The sequence below is a fragment of the Magnolia sinica genome, chromosome 2 (genome assembly GCF_029962835.1).
Source record: "Magnolia sinica isolate HGM2019 chromosome 2, MsV1, whole genome shotgun sequence".
In the NCBI taxonomy this organism is placed as follows: Eukaryota; Viridiplantae; Streptophyta; class Magnoliopsida; order Magnoliales; family Magnoliaceae; genus Magnolia; species Magnolia sinica.
Window position 1 is genome coordinate 109,625,586 of NC_080574.1, and position 17,878 is coordinate 109,643,463.

The 17,878-nt window shown below is 38.3% G+C and overlaps 1 protein-coding gene across 2 annotated transcripts in view; it reads right to left on the reverse strand.

Moving 5' to 3' along the window:
- LOC131237371 (thioredoxin Y1, chloroplastic) overlaps positions 1-16,796 on the reverse strand; it is a 32,728-nt gene extending 15,932 nt beyond the window's left edge. Inside the window, exons 1-2 of one of the 2 annotated variants that reach the window (XM_058235091.1) lie at positions 16,503-16,796; positions 1,478-1,566 (exon numbers count right to left, since the gene is read on the reverse strand). In XM_058235091.1, the coding sequence (XP_058091074.1) occupies positions 1,478-1,566; positions 16,503-16,679 (266 nt within the window). In that variant the 5' untranslated portion in view covers positions 16,680-16,796. The remainder of the gene's footprint in view (positions 1-1,477; positions 1,567-16,502) is intronic. The other variant, XM_058235090.1, reaches the window with a different exon arrangement.
- Positions 16,797-17,878: the final 1,082 nt, after the last annotated feature.

A 17,878-nucleotide genomic window follows, 5' to 3' on the forward strand; every position in this document is an offset into this window, starting at 1 on the left:
TCCACACATGCAAGGCATGTGCAAGGCATTCAAAATCAGTTACATAGCAGCCGTAACAATAATGATCATAACCATTATGCGTTACGGGGCAAAAACGGCTGTTACAGAAAAAACAGGCCATAAAGGCCCCATTACAGACCGTAGCGGTCCCATAATAGTCCTATAACAGTTTTTTCAAAAAAATAAAAAAGGGCCGTAACGGTCAACACGGGAGTCGTAATGGCCGATACGAGGGCTATAACACCCTTTACAGCCCATATCATAACGGTATCAGTGGTGGCCGTTACGGCCACTGTTACTGTTATGGAACACCTTGGGCACGTGCCACGGCCCGGGTATAGATAATTACAGAGGAAATATACTATGTTCAATCAATTTCTTCAACCCACAAATTGTACAAGAAGGACCCACCTTTTTATGATATAATTGTCAACATGGTGAATCATCCAAGTGGACCAAATTAAGAAACCACAAAAATCTACCCATCATATGAGATAATCATCCAAGTGGAACCCTGTTAAATGTATATCATGGATTGTAATTATCCATTTCATCAAATGGATAGGACCATATGATGGTGAAGATATTGAGCATGTCCCATTGTTGTGACAGGCCCACCAAATCAACAGCCTCTATCATCAAAAGGTGGACCTCACCTATACCATATCTATGCCGAATAGAATCATTTCTCTCATTTAGCATATCCCATTAGGCCTCATAAGCTATTATGTCATGCTCGACTGAATAAAGCAACGTCATTTTGATCAGTCATCGACAACTGACAAATGGGCCCCATCTTTACATTATCCCAATCATTCCTTTGGCAGGCACCATCATAGGATGGTCTCTGCAGGAAAACATACCCCATTTAATGATCTAAACCATCCAATTGGTAGTTGGCACATGGACTGTTAAAGATGATTCAGATAATGGTTAAAATTTAACTAGTATAGGTCCACAAGGAGGACAGTCATCTAACAAGGGAGAATTTCAGGACATGTCTCATCCAAGATACCCAACACACACCCAAAAAAAGAAAATGAAGAAAAAGAAAACATATTTTTTCTTGGCCAAACTTACATGTATAACTTAATGATTTTCTCAGCCATGATGGGGAGCTACACAAGGCAGCAGCACACAGACGGTTGATTTGATGGACCCCACCTAGGAGATCTACACTACAATCAAAGTTATTGGATGATCCCCAAAATCCAAAATCCAAACGCCAAAGCAGGGGTTCTTGTAGACTTCTTTAGGAAAAGTTTTTGGACCATCAATAAGAAGTGCTTTATCAAATGAGTTCCACATCCAATTCCAACTTTTTAGTATGTTATTCCCAGAGGCGTATCAAAATAATTGCCTGGATTCAGCAACTGGTGGATGTGAGGACAAATTCCTCACACACCAAAATGTGTGCACACGGTGTATGCGCATGTGCATGTGCGTGTGTATACCCTCTTCAATATATGCTACTAACCATGTTGCATAAAAGTCGACTAATACAGGCTTGTCAGAATTTGCCAGCATTTCATCAAATGAAGAAAATTTTTGCTTCTTTGCTTCAACCTACAGAAAATGGACCAAAATAAGGGATTATATTCAAAAAACTATTTCAACTCAATAGCTCAGTCATATCTTGTATTGATGTTTTATAGAGATGAAAAAACCAAAGAACAATAGAATATAAACATGAAAATGAAGTGAAATCCCTATTCCTACTCATTCAAATTAAATATCTCTATAAACTAAAACCTGCATCTCATATAAAATGTTCACAATAAAAACAAAGAACATAAAAGAAAAATCCAAAGATCAAGAGCGAAAATCACCCATATAAATGACATCTGTGGTTTCTGAAGCAGAATGCAAAAATCACCAATGATATATGAGGACAACTGAGCAGAATGCTGAAGCAATTAGATAATTTGCAAATATTGTTCCCTGAGATTACTAAAGTTCCTCGTAATGATAGGGGCTTGCAGACCACTCATAAACAAGCAGTCCACTTTATGGATGTAAGTAGCTTAATGCACTTCAAAAATGATGTCTCCTACTCGGAGTCTCTAGCCCTCTGTTCCTTAGGTATAGAACCACACTGCGCTAGGGTTCCTATACATTGTTGACTAAATGCATTAGACCACTAAGATATCCAATGAAGCTCAATGTTGATAGGTCGTCAAGCGGAAACTTGGCCCCTAGGGAAGGGGGAGAATGCTATATGGATTGGAATAGAAACTGTAAAATAGTGGCAAGAGAGATGGAATAGAGAAGAAGAAAGAGTGAGAAGAGAATAAGCTGAGGTTTGGGTTCACACCCAGCCTCTCCTTTTATATTATTTTAGTTTCATAATTACAAAAATGCTATTTATAACAAAAAGCAAAAATCCCCTCTTATGTCCTAGATCGAAATAACCCATCTAAGTGCGCTCATGTAGGCCCATATCACATTCATTAAAACTCCCCCTCAAGCTGGAGCATAGATATTAATATATATGTGTAGCCTAAGTGGAACGAAGATCCTTGGTGAACACATCAGCAAGTTGGTCCTACGATCGAACATATGGTGTAGAGATTTCGCCACTGGAAACTAACTCACGTATGAAGTGACAGTCAACTTCAATGTATGTAGTTCTTTCATGATAGACTGGATTGTTTGGTATGCGTGAAGCAACCTGATTGTCACAAAATAATTACATAGGTAGGTGCATTGTAAATCCCATTAATTACAACAATTTCTTGATTCACATCAACACACAGGAGGTATGAGCCATTGCTCTGTACTTTTCTTCAGCACTTGATCGGGCCACCACACTCTGCTTCTTGCTCTTCCATGTGACTAGATTTCCTCCTACAAATGTACAGTATCCAATAGTAGATCATCTATCTGCTAATGAACCTGCCCAATCTACATTTCAATATACTATGACCTGAAGATGACCATTCCATTTATACCAAATTCCTTTACTTAGTCCTCTTTTTGAGGTAACACGGAATTTGAATAGATGCTTCCATGTGAGATACTATTGGAGAACTCATGAATTGGTTTGCCAAGCTCACTGCATAGGTTATGTTTGGTCGAATAATAGTTAAGTAAATAAGTTTTCCAATCAATCTTTTATACATCCCCGGATCCTCCATCACTTCTCCTTGATCACTTACAAGCTTGTGGTTAAGATCCATTGGAGTGTCAACTGGCTTAATCCTAAGAAGACCCATCTCCATGAATAAATCCAAAACATATTTCCGTTGAGATAAATTAACTCCTTTGGATCAGGCTACTTCTATAACAAGGAGGTATCGAAGATGACCCAGAACTTTTATGGCAAAATATTTTTTAAGGTGCTTCTTTATTTCTTCAATCCCCTTGTTGTTGCTTCCAGTAACAAGAATATCATCCACATATACTACCAAGTACAATTAGACCTAAGATAACTTTTCGTACAAAAACAAAATGATCAACATGACTTCAAATAATGCCATAGTTTAATACAACATTGCTAAACTTGTCAAACCATGGATGTGGAGACTATTTTAAACCATAAATTGCCTTTCACAATTCACACACTTTGTCAGACACCCCATGAGCAACAAATCCGAAAAGTTGCTCTAGATAAACTTCCTTTATAAGATCACCATGAAAGCATGCATTTTTTTACATCAAGTTGGAAGAGGGGTCGAACATGATTAACAACTACAAATAATATAACTTGAATGGAATTCAACTTGGCCATAAGAGAGAAGGTTTCACTGTAATCAACACTAAGTGTTTTAGTGTACCCCTTAGCGACTAAGCAAGCCTTTAACCATTCAATAGTACCATTAGGATAAAACTTGATTTTGAAAACCCATTTGAAACCCACAACACATTTACCATTCGGAAGAGTGGTAAGTTCCCAAATGTCATTCCGATGAAATGCATCCATCTCTTCCCCCATAGCTTACTTCCACCCACTACGTAATAGAGCTCCCTCATATGACTTGGGATCAGTATTTTAAATATCGACGATATCAACTGAGATATCCCAAGATATATCTTGTATCCCACCTGTGCGATTCAAAACACACAAGTAGTGGGATATATCCCACATGTTCGATCTAGTGAGAATTTTTTATTTTCGATCCTTTTTTCTGTATATCATGTTAAATCAGTGTCAAATTGTTACAAATCCATGGAGCTTCGATTTCGAGATTTGGAGGAGAAGGACGGAGTTGCGGAAATTTGAAAAAAATTCAAAATTGCCCAATTTCTCGCAAATCAGTTGCAATCTTTGTGTCCAAACATATAATCAAACATGTATGTAACCTAATCTAATGATTCTTCTTTTGCTTTTGAATGTATTGCTTGTGTTTCCACACGTCTTCTTACATTTATAAATTATATGAATATACTTGCATCAATTCAGTTAGACTGCACGTAGATTAGGACCTCATACAAAGAAACCCTATTATGTGCACTTGTTTTTCATAATGTTTTGATTTGTAAGTATGTATTGATGTCTTTTTTAATAAGCACTGAAATTTCCTTGAAAAATTCGACCAATGTCCAGTGTTTCCCCATGTTTCCAACAACAGCGATACATTACGCGATACAACCAATATATCTCAATCGATAACTGATATGTATCCGTATCCCAAGGGTGCGATACATAACGCGATACTAATATTTCGAACACTGCTTGGGATCAAAGTGAGAAGGCAAGGATATGGCAAAGTTGCAAACACATTTATTATGGCATCTGATTTAACTACTTGAGGATCAAACTTATCATGGCCAGACTCCAACCGATAGACAAAACAAACATATCTAAAAATTCTAAGAGGTAAAGGAAATAGCAGAGTATCTGAAAACAAAACTTGATGAGGTGGTTGACCCTTTAAAACAAATGAAGCCATCTAATTTATCAAAAACATATTGTGAGTACTGCATTACTTCAAAAACTCTTATAAACATTTATGTAAATTAAGAGAGCACAAATTATCTCAAGAAGGTGACAATTTTCCATTCTGCAGCCCCATTTTATTGTGGGGTGTGTGTGTGCATGACGTCTAATGTAGGATTTCTATTTAAGAAAATAATAATAATAATAATAATAAAAGCTTAGGACATGTACTCATTGACATTATCAAACTGAAACATAGACACTTTCGAATTAAACTGATTTTGTACTTCCATGTGTAAGGTCTTAAAAATAGAAAATAATTTAGATTTATCTTTCATTAAATAAAGCCATGTTATTCTCAAACAATCATCAACAAATGTAACAAAATACTTGAACCCAAACCTACTAAATAATCTAACTGAACCTCAAATATTTGAATGAACTAAATGACACTTCCCAACATGGGGTGAAAAAGTAGCATGATGAGACTTACTCAACTCATACACATCACACTCTAGACATGACATCGATGACAAGAAATGACACTCTTAAGAATCATCAATGATGAATGACTGAGACTGTAGTGCCACTAATAAGCTGAGAAGTCTTTTTCATGTTGTTACGCCACATCATGATCAAGATAGTACAGCCTGTTGTGCTCATGTCCTCCACCAATCTTTCTCTTCATCTTTAGGTTCTAGAAAATACAATGTGAATGATAGAAAGTGATACAACAGTTAGGGGGCCTGGTAAGTTTGCAACTAGACAAAATGCTTAAAAGAAATTTTAGAACAAATAAAGAAGAAGATAATGAAAGAGAGGAACTTGTATAAATGATACCCATTCCATATACTTTGGATTGGGTACCTTCTGCCAAAATGACAAAAGGGCCTGTTAATGAGCCATCAATAGATGAAAACATATTAGACTGACTTGTCATATGATCGGACGCTCAAGAGTCAACTACCGATGGAGTATGAGACTTGGATCTTAAATAAGCTATACTTGAGATCACGAATGTAGCCATATGGGTGGAAGTGGCAACAGAAATAGTAGGAACAAACTAATTTTGTAGATTATTTAGCAACTTAGAATATTCTTTTTGAGTTAGAGTAACCATCTCACCATTCATATGTGTCAGTAGAGCAAAAGATAAGAATTATCTAAAGGAGGCCCACTACTCCGACCAATATGGGATGCTTGATTAGCCCATCCAGGCTTCCCATGGAGGTCCCAACATTTTTTAACAGAATGATTGGAAAGCCCACAATGCATGCACTTCTTAGTCAGCGGCCTACGTCACGACCACCTCTCATGTCATGATGACCATCTCTTCCACAATGGTTGCCACTGCGGCCCCATCTAGAGAACAACAATGCTAGAACTGAGCTATCATTGGCTTCACTTGTAAAGCCCAAAGATATGTGTCGGAGGCGAACATACACCTTGTTTAGAGATGGCACATCTTTGCCACCCAAAATTTGTGCACAAACTGATTCATATTCACGTTTCAATCTAGATAAGAACTTGGCCACTCGGAACACTTAACGTTGTTGACGTTTTTTTTCCAAATTCGTAGTGGGAGGTTGGAACACATTTAATTCCTCCCACATTCATTTTAAGTTTTGAATAATATTCACTTAGAAATTTATCTCCTTGTTGAAATCCAAATATTTCTTCAAATACTTGGTAGTACAAGAGATGTTTTTGTTAAATGAATACATCTATCATAATGCATCCTACACTTCCTTTACAATATCCAAAACCATTATCTTAGCACTAATGGATGATTTCACACTATTCCAAGGTAATGTCATAGCAATATCTTAACACTAATGGATGATCTCACACTTCCTTTATAAGGGAGTTTCTTTGGAAAGGAGCTTGCGAAGGTAAGAAGTTCCATTTGCTTAGATGGGATGAGGTTTGTAAGCCGTATAAGAATGGCGGAGCTAGTATAAAACGACTAACAGTTGTGAATTCCACTTTGCTAGGGAAATGGATCTAGAGATTCGAGACAAAGAGGGGCAGGTTGTGGAGGGAGTTGATCGCACATAGTTACGGGAACTACGAGGGAGGGTGGTACACCAAGCACTCATCTCTATACAGAGCCTCTGCTATTTCGAAAGTAATGGCGTCTACTGAATCCATGGTTAGGCAGGGTGTTGCATTCTTAGTGGCAAATGGTCGACGGGTTCACTTTTGGGAGGATGTGTGGTGTGGAGACCGATCACTAGCAAACCAGTTTCCTAGCATCACTCGCATAGCCACTGACCAATCTATTCTGGTGGCAAATTTCTTTTCCTAGTCTAGGGGTTCGGTAGTGTGGCTCCGCCGTGGCACAAAAGTATCTTGGAAAGTGAAGAAGGTAATCTCATTCAACTCCTGAGGACCCTTTCAAAAGTCATTTAGCCAACCAAGAGGAGGACTCAATGATCGGGGTTAAGAGTTCCAATGGCTTATTTTCAGTAAAGTTGCTAGTCTGCTCAATTGAGGCTTCTAACCCCGGCTCTTTGGCACCTTCGTATCACTAATGGTCGTATGGGGCACCTCCTTGTATCTCTACCTTTGTGTGGTTGGTGGGAAGGAAAAGGATCCTCACCATTGATAATCTGCAAAGAAGGGCATTTATCCTCCCTAACATAAGTCTGATGTGTATGGAGGACGGAGAGTCAATTGATCACCTTTTCATTCATTGCTCCTTCACGGCGAAGGTGTGGAGTCATTTTCTTACCGTGTCCAGTATGCCATCAGTAATGCAGATGAAAATGACAAGATTGCCCCTCATAATCCATCCATCCATCCGTCCGTCCATTCGTCCATCCATCCATCCATGGATGTATATACTCTGAATTTGGACCACTCAAACCTCCATCTTTAATCAATATCTCTTCAAAAACCCTAAGTGCCATTGTTGCCTTTTATTTTTCATAGCTTCTAACAAATTTCTAGTATTTTTAGGGTTTTTCATACATTTTCTCGAGACTTCTTGATTTTCTTCCCCAATTTCTCACAATGTTGTTTTTTCCATTGGTTTGTAGATGACATCCATTTCCTTTGATTTGAGGCCTTGATATGGATTTTCCCTGGATCTATGCTTCTGTTTTCTTTTTTTCAATGTCGATTTTGGTTATTTTTGGATTAGGTTTCAGATTCGATCCAATATCTTTCTATTCTTTAAGGTTTTCTATTGCTTTCACAAATTTTTGTGTTTCTGGTCTTAAATTCCTCCATTTCTCTTCTTGCTTTTTCAAACTTTAAATACAAATCGTCTTTTGTAGGTTTTGTTTTTATATTTGTATTGAGTAGACCATGTTGGTAATCTCATTGTAATATTTGGAATTCTACAAATTTGACAAGGTAGCATTCAATAAGCTGTTCTTTAATTCAATCTCCTACTTTTGGCTTCTTTTTTGCACTAAATCAATCTAGATGATTACCTAGTGGGCCCCATCTACAATTTCCCCAGGCTGAAAAAAAAAAAAAGCACTCCAAATGAATGAACCTAATTGTCCAAGTGGCTAATGGTTAACATCCAACGAACAGGTCTATTAATTGGATCATTAGTAATGTTCAAGCAGGATAACTTTTGTACTACATGCCATCTAACATGGGGCCAAGGTAAATGATTTTATTGGTTAAGGTTTCTTTCTTATTGTTCTTTGCATGGCAATGATGGAAATTGGATCATCGAATAGCTGACGTTTTTGCCAGTAATCAATCTATGCTTGGACCAACTAGAAGAATGTTTCTGATGTTGATAGCAGGCCTTATGTATGAACCGACAAACTACAATTTGGGACAAAACATTTTGACTGTAAATGTGGCACTCATGCTCAATGATCAGGACCATTGATTTGCTAGCCATCATATAGATGGGACACAGGGATCATAGATGTCATTTTGCTCAAAATACAAGGTAAGATGGGCCCCCAGATGGTCCGATCTTGGGTCATACAAAAAGTCACAGTGGAAAATAACTTGATATCGGTGGCACCTGTGTCAGTCACTGCCCACAAATCCTTTGGCCATATCCAGTTTGGTTCCAAGGACATATTCCCAAGCACTCTGTGGCTGCTTGGGTTGCTCTCCGTAAAAAGCTAAAGACAAAGGATCTTCTTATGAGCTTAAACATTGTAAATGAAGACCATTGCTGGCTTTGTTCTCATGGTTCATAATCCTCCAACCATCTTTTCTTAAACTGTGAATTTAATAAATGAATCTATGACAAGGGTAAGTTCAAAATTTCATGTCAATCTGCCAGCTTCAGGATCACCTACTACTGTTTGACACTCAAGGAATGAAAGAAACACTTGAATATTTAAAGGGTATCATTTATCAGATTCTCTCTGAGGAATTTTGGTCCCATTTTACCTTCATGAACAAGCCCACATTTTTCTACAAGTCACCCAATCCATCTCAGCTTCATGGAACCTCCCTACTGGTCAGTCTACTACACCGCAAACCCATTTTGACTCCCTTACCCAGCTGAACCATCTTTGATGGCCGATTGTGTGCCTCCCGTTGAATAATGAAAGCCTTGATATCCTCTATTGTAGGCCAAATGATGCCATCCACTAGGGCACCGATGCCGATCCAACGCACAAGAAAGGAAAGAAAAAAAGGAAAAAAGAAAAAGAAAAAAGGACACAAGCATGAAGTACAAAGAAAAAGAAAGATTGCTTTGATTGAAAATGGTGGTAACAATATAGGTAGATGGCTTGTTGATTCCCTCACCCAAGGTTGGGGAGAGAGAGAGAGAGAGAGAGAGAGAGAGAGAGAGAGAGAGTAAATGGGTGTAGATGGGACTTGGGAGAGAGAGGAGCCTTAAATGGGGAGGGGCCCAAGGTGATTGTTAGGCAAGGTGTTCCGTAACGGTAATGGTGGCCGTAACGGCCACCACCGTTACCTTTACAACACAGGGCATAATGGCTATTACGGCCCCATAACGGCCATTATGGTCTCTCTTTTTTATTTATTTTTTATTTATTGAAAAAACCCCCAAAAAACCTGCATATGCCCTGTAATGTTGATTAAAAAGTATGAAAAATATGTATATGTCTTGTAATAGACCATTACAGGGCTATTGTGGCCTTTATACGGGATGTAACGTGTCGTTAACGGCAATTATGGGTCATTTTTTTCCATAACGGCTATTACGGCCGTTACGACCCCGTAACATGTAACGGTTGCCACCATTACCTTTACGTAACGGCCTTTACGGCCTCATAACGGCCTTTACGGTACACCATGTTGTTAGAGCCCCTCTCCTAAACTACACCAATCTTCCCCTCATCAAAAGAACTCGTCCTCGAGTTCGCATCATCGACATCTTCGTGAAATTTAAAAAGGTCCGCCACATTAAAAGTAAGTGAAATATCTAAGCCTTCCGGTAGCTCGATCCGATACACATTGTCATTGATTTTCTTCAACACCTGACATGGGGCCAACTTCCTTTGGGTTCAACTTGTTGTAGTTGCCGGTTGGGAATCGGCCCTTGCACAAGTACACCATAACCAGATCGCCTTCCGCAAACACCATGGAAAGCATGTGTCGGCATCCTCTTTATATTTTTTATAGTTCTATTCCACTCTCTTCCAAAATTGACAGAAATTTTCAAGCTTGGTCCGAAGTTATAGACCTCAATACACCATGCAAGTTAACAACATGTGTAGCATCTATAGTCTTCTAACAAGCAATAAAATGACCCATCTTGGAGAAATGATTCCCAACAACAAAGATGGAATCCATACCTTGTTGGGTTTTACGAAGCCGAAACACAAAGTCTATGCTAATATCAACACAAGAAAACATAGGAATCATCAATGGCATGTAGAGTCTTCTATTTTCTATGTGTCCCTTGGAAGCTTGACAAATTCCACATCTCTCCACATGCTGCACCATGTCCCGTCATAAATTTGGCCAAAAATATTTTCCCACCACTATGGCTATCGTCTTGTCATGACTAAAGTGATCACTAAGCCCACTACTACGAAACTCCACAATAATAACTTGTCGAAGTAAACAATCCAGAACACATAATTGGAACCCCTTGAAGGGGACTCCATCATGCAAAGCATAGCCATCCTTCCAAAATGTGTAAGTATTATTTTCTCCATCATGTTTGGACTTCATATTATATATGGCCTTCCCAACAACAAATGGCATGCACCAATGGGTAGCACATCACAACATACTTTATCTTTATATCTTTTTCCAATAGTAAGAGAAACGAGAAATCCGTTAGAAATGCTTACCTTATTAACCCTTTCGAACTATGATATCTTGTAAGGCTTAGGATGCACCTCCACTTTCAAATGAAACTTTTCCATCATCCTTTTGGAGACCAGATTCTCAACACTCCCACTATTTATGATGACATTGAATACCTTCCTACCACATGTGCACCGTGTATGGAACATGCTAGTCCATAACCAATCATCTTAGGGTGCCAAGGAGTGGCAAAAACTTTACAAATAACAAGACTTTCACCTTCATTCAGTCCGATCATTTCATCGAACACTTCATGAGCATCTCCGTCATAAATCGGCTCACCATCATCAAATTTCCATGTAGTCTTCATTGACATTCACTTCACCTTTATTTGGTCCGGTTTCACACACTTCATGGGCATTTATATCATAAATCGGCTCATTATCATCAAATTCTATATAGTCTTTGTTCACTTCACCTTCATTTGGTCTAATCATTTCATCAAACACCTCATTGGTATCTTCATCACAAATCGGAATACTTGTGGAGGTTTGTGCGATCCCATATTCGCAAAACTTCCTCCATTATGCGTTGTAAATTGTTGTTAGCAAATGCATCAATTATTCAATTTCTTAACGAAGGTGGACATCTTGAATTGCAACTGTCCGTTTGGCTTAGTTTTCTCTTCCTCATAACATAAGAAATCAAGCCTGATCCAAGAACCGAACTTTCTCTAATACAAAATAATGTCGATCCAACACACAAGAAAAAGAAAAAAAAAAGGGCACGAGCAAGAAGTGGAGAGAGAAATGAAGATTGCTTTGATTGAAAATAGTGGGAGCAATATAAGGTAGATGGCATGGGGATTCACTCACCCATATAGGCATATACAAGATCTTAATTCTCAAAGATGATCAAGAGATCTCACAAACAAGGAAAAAATACACTATTGATTCTTCTCCACTTATAAAATGATATTTATAAAGAGAGAGGGAGAGGGGGAAAGAGAGCAAAAGTGAGGGTGGGTGGGAGAAAGTGGAACATTAAATGGGGAGGGGCCCAAGGTGACCATTGGAGGCTTGGAGCCTCTCTCTTAAGCTACATTAGGCACCCTCTTCTTTACCAAAAGCAATGTTTTTTTTTAAGAGCAATGAATTTATTTATCAAAAGGCTACTAAATAAAAGCCAACACAGCAAAGAATACAAAAAGTCATGTTGTTCTTAAAAACTCCTTAAAATGCCATATTTTGAGTCATTCAAAGGATGAACGTTGAAGGCTATCAATCACTAAATCTTGAAGTGCATAGCAGCAACAATGTGCAAGCAATTCAAGATTATAACTTCTCAACTTGAGGCTTCAGCATGTATGCCAAACAAGTCAGCCTCCTTCTCAAAAAGCTCCACTATTAGTCCTTAAGCTTCGCTTCCCATTCTCATTGGGAGAGAATGCTCAAGATTAGATGATGCAGCCCGTGGTACACCAAAAAACACCAAATCATACTCAAGTGTGGCTTTGAATATACCAATACTCACTTGGGCCTCTCATGCAATGTTCCTCTCTCCCCCACCCACCCTATTTAATCTCCCTCCCTCTCTCTATAAATATATTTTTGTAAGTAGAGAAAAGGCACTAGTCTATTTTTTTGTTTTTGTGAGATCTTTGATATCCTTGAGAGTGAGTGAACCCTCTTGTAATTGGGTGAGTAAGTCCACAACCTATCTATAGTATATTATCACCTCCATTTTCAATCAAAGCAATTAATCTTCATTCTTCGTCTCTACTTCTTGCTTATGTGCTTCTTTTTTTTTTTCTTTTGTGTGTGTGTGTGTGTGTGTGTGTGTGTTGGATTGGCATCATCTGGTATCAAAGCAAGTTCGATTATTGGATTGGGCTTAATTTCTAATGACAAGAGGAAGAGGAAACCGGACCAAACGGATGACTTCAATTCAAGATGTCCACCTTCGTGGAGAAATTGTAAAATCGAGGCATGCCAACAACAATCTACAATGCATGATGGAGGAGGTTTTATGAAGACTTCACACACACAAGCCTTCACAAGTATTCCAATTTATGATGAACATGCCCGTGAAGTGTTTGATGAAATGATTGGACCAAATAAAGTTAAAGGAAAACAACATGAAATTTAATGATGATGAGGCAATTTATGACAATGATACCTATGAAGATTTTGATAAAATACCTAGACGAAATAAAGGTAAAGTAAATGAAGACAACATGGAATTTGATGATGATAAGTTGATTTATGACGAAGATACCTATGAAGTGTTTTAATAAAATAACTGGACCAAATGAAGGTAAAGTGAACAAAGACTACATGAAATTCAATGATGATGAGCCTATTTATGACAAAGATGCTCATGAAGTGCTTGATGAAATGACCAGATCAAATGAAGGTGAAAATCTTGTTATTCGTGAAGTTTTGGCCACTCCTTGAGCACCCGAAGACCATTGGCTACGTGTTTTGCATGGAGAAAAGTTATATGTCAACCTCAACAAATACTTATTCATTGTTAACAAAATAGTCTTTTTAGACTATGTTATCTCATCTCAAGGCATTAAAGTAGATGAAGAGAAGATCAAAGCAAGTATGGAGTGGTCAACCCCAAAATCGGTTACTGAAGTGTGATGCTTTCATGGCCTAACAATATTCTACCAACGGTCCATGAGTACAAGGCAATGTGCCTACACTAAATACCTTTTCTGGTGGAAGAAAAAGCCTCGATACAAAGATATTTGGATCAACGATGAGGAGTTGTTATGGGATCTCAATGGAAGAATGTGAGAAAGAATTACCAAGCCAAACTCGAGGACAAGTTCTTTTTAGGGGAAAGAGATTGATGCAACCCTTGGTACACCAAAAAGCACAATATCATAGTTAAGTGTAGCTTTCAAGATACCAATGGTCACCTTGGGCCCCTCTCCATTCAATGCTCCTCTCTCTCCCACAGTCCCACCCGCCCCATTTAATCTCCCTCCCTCTCTCTATAAATATAGTTTTATAAGTGGAGAAAAGGCACTAGTGTATTTTCCCTTTTTGTAATATCTATAATCATCCTTAAGAATGAGTGAATCCTCTTGTATTTGGGTGAGTGAATCCTCTTGTATTTGGGTGAGTGAATCCTCAACATTGGGTGAGTGAATCCCCTAGCTATCGATAGTGTATTGTCATCTCCATTTTCAATCACAACAATTAATCATCCTTTTTTCTTCTCTACTTCCTGCTTGTGTCCTTTTCTTTTCTTTTTCTTTTTTCTTTTCTCTTTTATTTTTTTGTTGGATCAGCATCATCAGAGGCATTCCCTTCTTTGTTTGTCCCTTTCAGTTTATAACCCAATCACATATCATATGGTTCTTATGAATCCTAGCCCAAGATGTGGACTTTAAGTTTCTTGACCCAAGTTGTGAACTAGTTTCTTCTTCTTTCCTAGTCTATTGTTGTGCATTTTTACTACATCTGGGGCTTTCGCCCTTTTTGGTTGGTGAGTGGCGACTAAATTTATCCTTGCCTTAAAAAAAAAATAATAATAAATAAAGCATGGCCTCTAATGAGCCACGTTATTCATTACTTCTAGTCCACTTCAATTTAGACCATTTAATTAAGAAAATATTAAAATTTTAATGTAGTACAATTATACAACTCAACCTAAAAGGCAAGAAGAGTATAGTTGGATCTCCACCATTGCAGCTGTAAGTGTATCTAGTGTTACTGATCTATTTCAAAATTCTTATAACTTGTAGATCAAATTGTGAAAGAAGAAAATATTAGGAGAGGTGCATGGAATAATCTAGAGAATCTAACCAATATCATGGGATGCAAGTCGAGGTTTATTCCATCTTATGTAGGTCTTCCGTTATGCATAGGTAATCCTCCAAAGGGATTTCAAGTTTGAAAAGGGACATCTTTGTTTGATTGAAGAAAACCTCCGTAAAACAACCCAACCACTAGATCTGTAGACTTCTCTTTACTAGTTATTTCTTATTCTCAAGGGACATTTAGGATGGTAGAATATCTTGTTATTTTCTCCCAACAAAGCACATAGTCCCTGTTTGGGATCAAGGAAATGAGAATGGGTTGGTAAATCCTTGAACTTGTCAAATTCATGGATTTGATTTCACAAATTCCAAAGTCCACTATTTGGGAATCCAACTACAAATCCATAGATTTGGGGAGCATTTATTACATGGTAGAGAATTTATTATAAAGGAATTACTTTTTTTTCTTCTAAAAATTCTCTCATTTTTAGGATTTGATAAGTCTTCTCTCATTTATGGAGGTGTAGATTTGGGACATCCACAGATTTGGCAAATCCCCAACAAAAACAAACAGGGGAAATTTCAAATCCGTAGATTTCACAAATCCTGCCCCAAATCCCTCACGCCAAACGGCCCCTCAGAGCATTTTCGAAATACTTTTTGGTGCATTACTACAGTATTTGAGGAAAGCTTCCCCAAAAGCCGTGATAGTATAATATTTGGGGTTAGCACTGCACATTATCTCCTTGAAATAAACAGTGGGGCAGGAATACTATGTATTCCCCTTCAGTCTAAATGGACCCATCACCATCCATTTGCAGATCACTAATCAGACGACCACGACTGTCCAATTTGATAATCACCTGCAGCTTCTCCCATCATCTGCAGGCCCCACCAAATAAACCATACTGATCACCAGAAAGCCAGGATCCGCTTGTACAGAACAGTGGCCCAAACCAGAAGAAGAAGAAGAAGCCAGGAATTCAACTGAATATTGACACTGCATTTGGACCACTGTAAAAATATCACCAAGATTTTGAAAATTCCGCGAATCTTAGCAAAATATCAAATTAACATTGCGATATTTTCAAAATCTAAGAATTTCCTATTTTCTCACGATTTTATTGTAAGATTATAATTAAATTATCAGTACTTTTAGTTAAGTTGTGATAATTATTGCAATATGTGTGTGCAGTTTTGAAATTATTTATTAACTATAATAAACACTTTTAAATTTATATTTTTAGCGGCATTTTCTCAATAATATCCCAAGAAATACTCCAAAAATAAAATATCACAAAATAACTCTCAGCCTGAGGAATGGCCGAGAAAAAGATTTTCTCACCATGTTGGATGCACAAGTGAATTGGAATGTAATCATTCAGTTTCATTAATGAAAAATGGCAAAAAAAAAAAAAAAAAAAGCAAATGATGTAGCTTTCAGATTGCAGTTCCGTTTCTTCCAATTCCAACTTGAAAGTTATTGCGATTTTGAGCCGAAACACTCAATATTTCCGTACTTCATTTTTATTAGATTAATTATTGCAATTCGAGTAGATAGTGCATCCAAACGCACCCTGAATGCTTTCTGAAAGAAAAAAAAAAAAAAAAACAATCATGGGAGAGATGACTTACACGAGGAAGAATCCGACGAGGCCGAGTAAAGGACAAGGACTTGCGGTTTCCAAACGGAAGGCGCCGAAACGGGGCGAATCGCAGAGACGTCGACGGAGAGAGCTTGGAGAATTGGAAAGCAGTCTGACGGTCCAGATTGAAGGATGAGATGGTCGACGTTGTTAGGGAAATCGCCATTGCTGCAGTCTTCCCGCGAGCTATGCGAGGAAATCGGGACGAGGACGGTGTGAAAGGGAAGAAATGAAAAGAATAGACGAGAAATGGGAAAGGATTTGGTCAGTCCATCACATACCGTAAGGAATTAGGAGAATCGGCCGGCCCCCACGTGTTTAGCCTGTACACGTGTTTCTAATCTTATAAGTGAGGCCACTGATAATCCGTGCCATTAGTCTTACACGGTGGGTGGAATGTGCCTGAAAAATCTTCTGACACGTGGAGTTTATGGCAATGGATGGGCTTGATATGGTGGAGGAAGAACGTCAAGAAAATCTTTGGTAGCAGCGAATGTTCTGTCCGAGCTTGTCCTCGTTGTGTCCGTCGGTTTGTCTGACTTGGCTAATTATTCTCGCTTGTTTGTTTTGAAGCAGTGAATTGCGGGTGCTCTCTTGCACATGCCATGCAAGGTCCTGAAATGCATACAACCCTGATTTGTATACCCTTTGTTAGGAGAGGAGTAGAGACTAATGGAGCAAAGGAGGAAGAGTAGAAAATGAGGAGCAATAGGTCAATAGCGTTCAAGGAGGGTGTGGTCTCTCCTCTTCCACTTTTTCTTTCTATTTCTCCTCTTCTTCTTCTTTTTTTTCTTTTTTTCTTTATTGCGTTTGGAGTTCATTTTTGGGCTCAAAACTAATGTGTGGGCCCACATTACCGATCAAATGAGAGCCCACCATAATACTTATAATTTTGCTCCAATGATGACCTCCAACTAGATCTTTGGCAGTCCAATTTTTTGGATGGATTTGGAAAGTCCAATTTTTTGGATGGATTTGGAATTTAGATGTTTTTGGCCAAACATGATGTCCAATTTTGGACTAAATGTACTCTTAACTTGTGTAAGAACCCGTGAGAGCTTAAGATTGTTAATAACCTGGGAGTATCACTCATGTGCACGGTAATGACACGTGGTATATACGATGCACTTGAAGATTTAAGGTAGTACATGGCACGTGCTGGTGCTTAACCATGAATGATCGGACATGTAGAATATTTGGTACCAACAATGCATGTGCACAAAACATTACGTTCGCATGTGGGTGTGCATGTGGGTGGTTCAATGCTGCACTCTTAAGGAATAGTGCTCTTCTTTGTTTTAGTTATGGTGCTCCCTGCATTGAATCATGTTGTGCAGTTTGTTTTAGATTATACTAATCTACCGT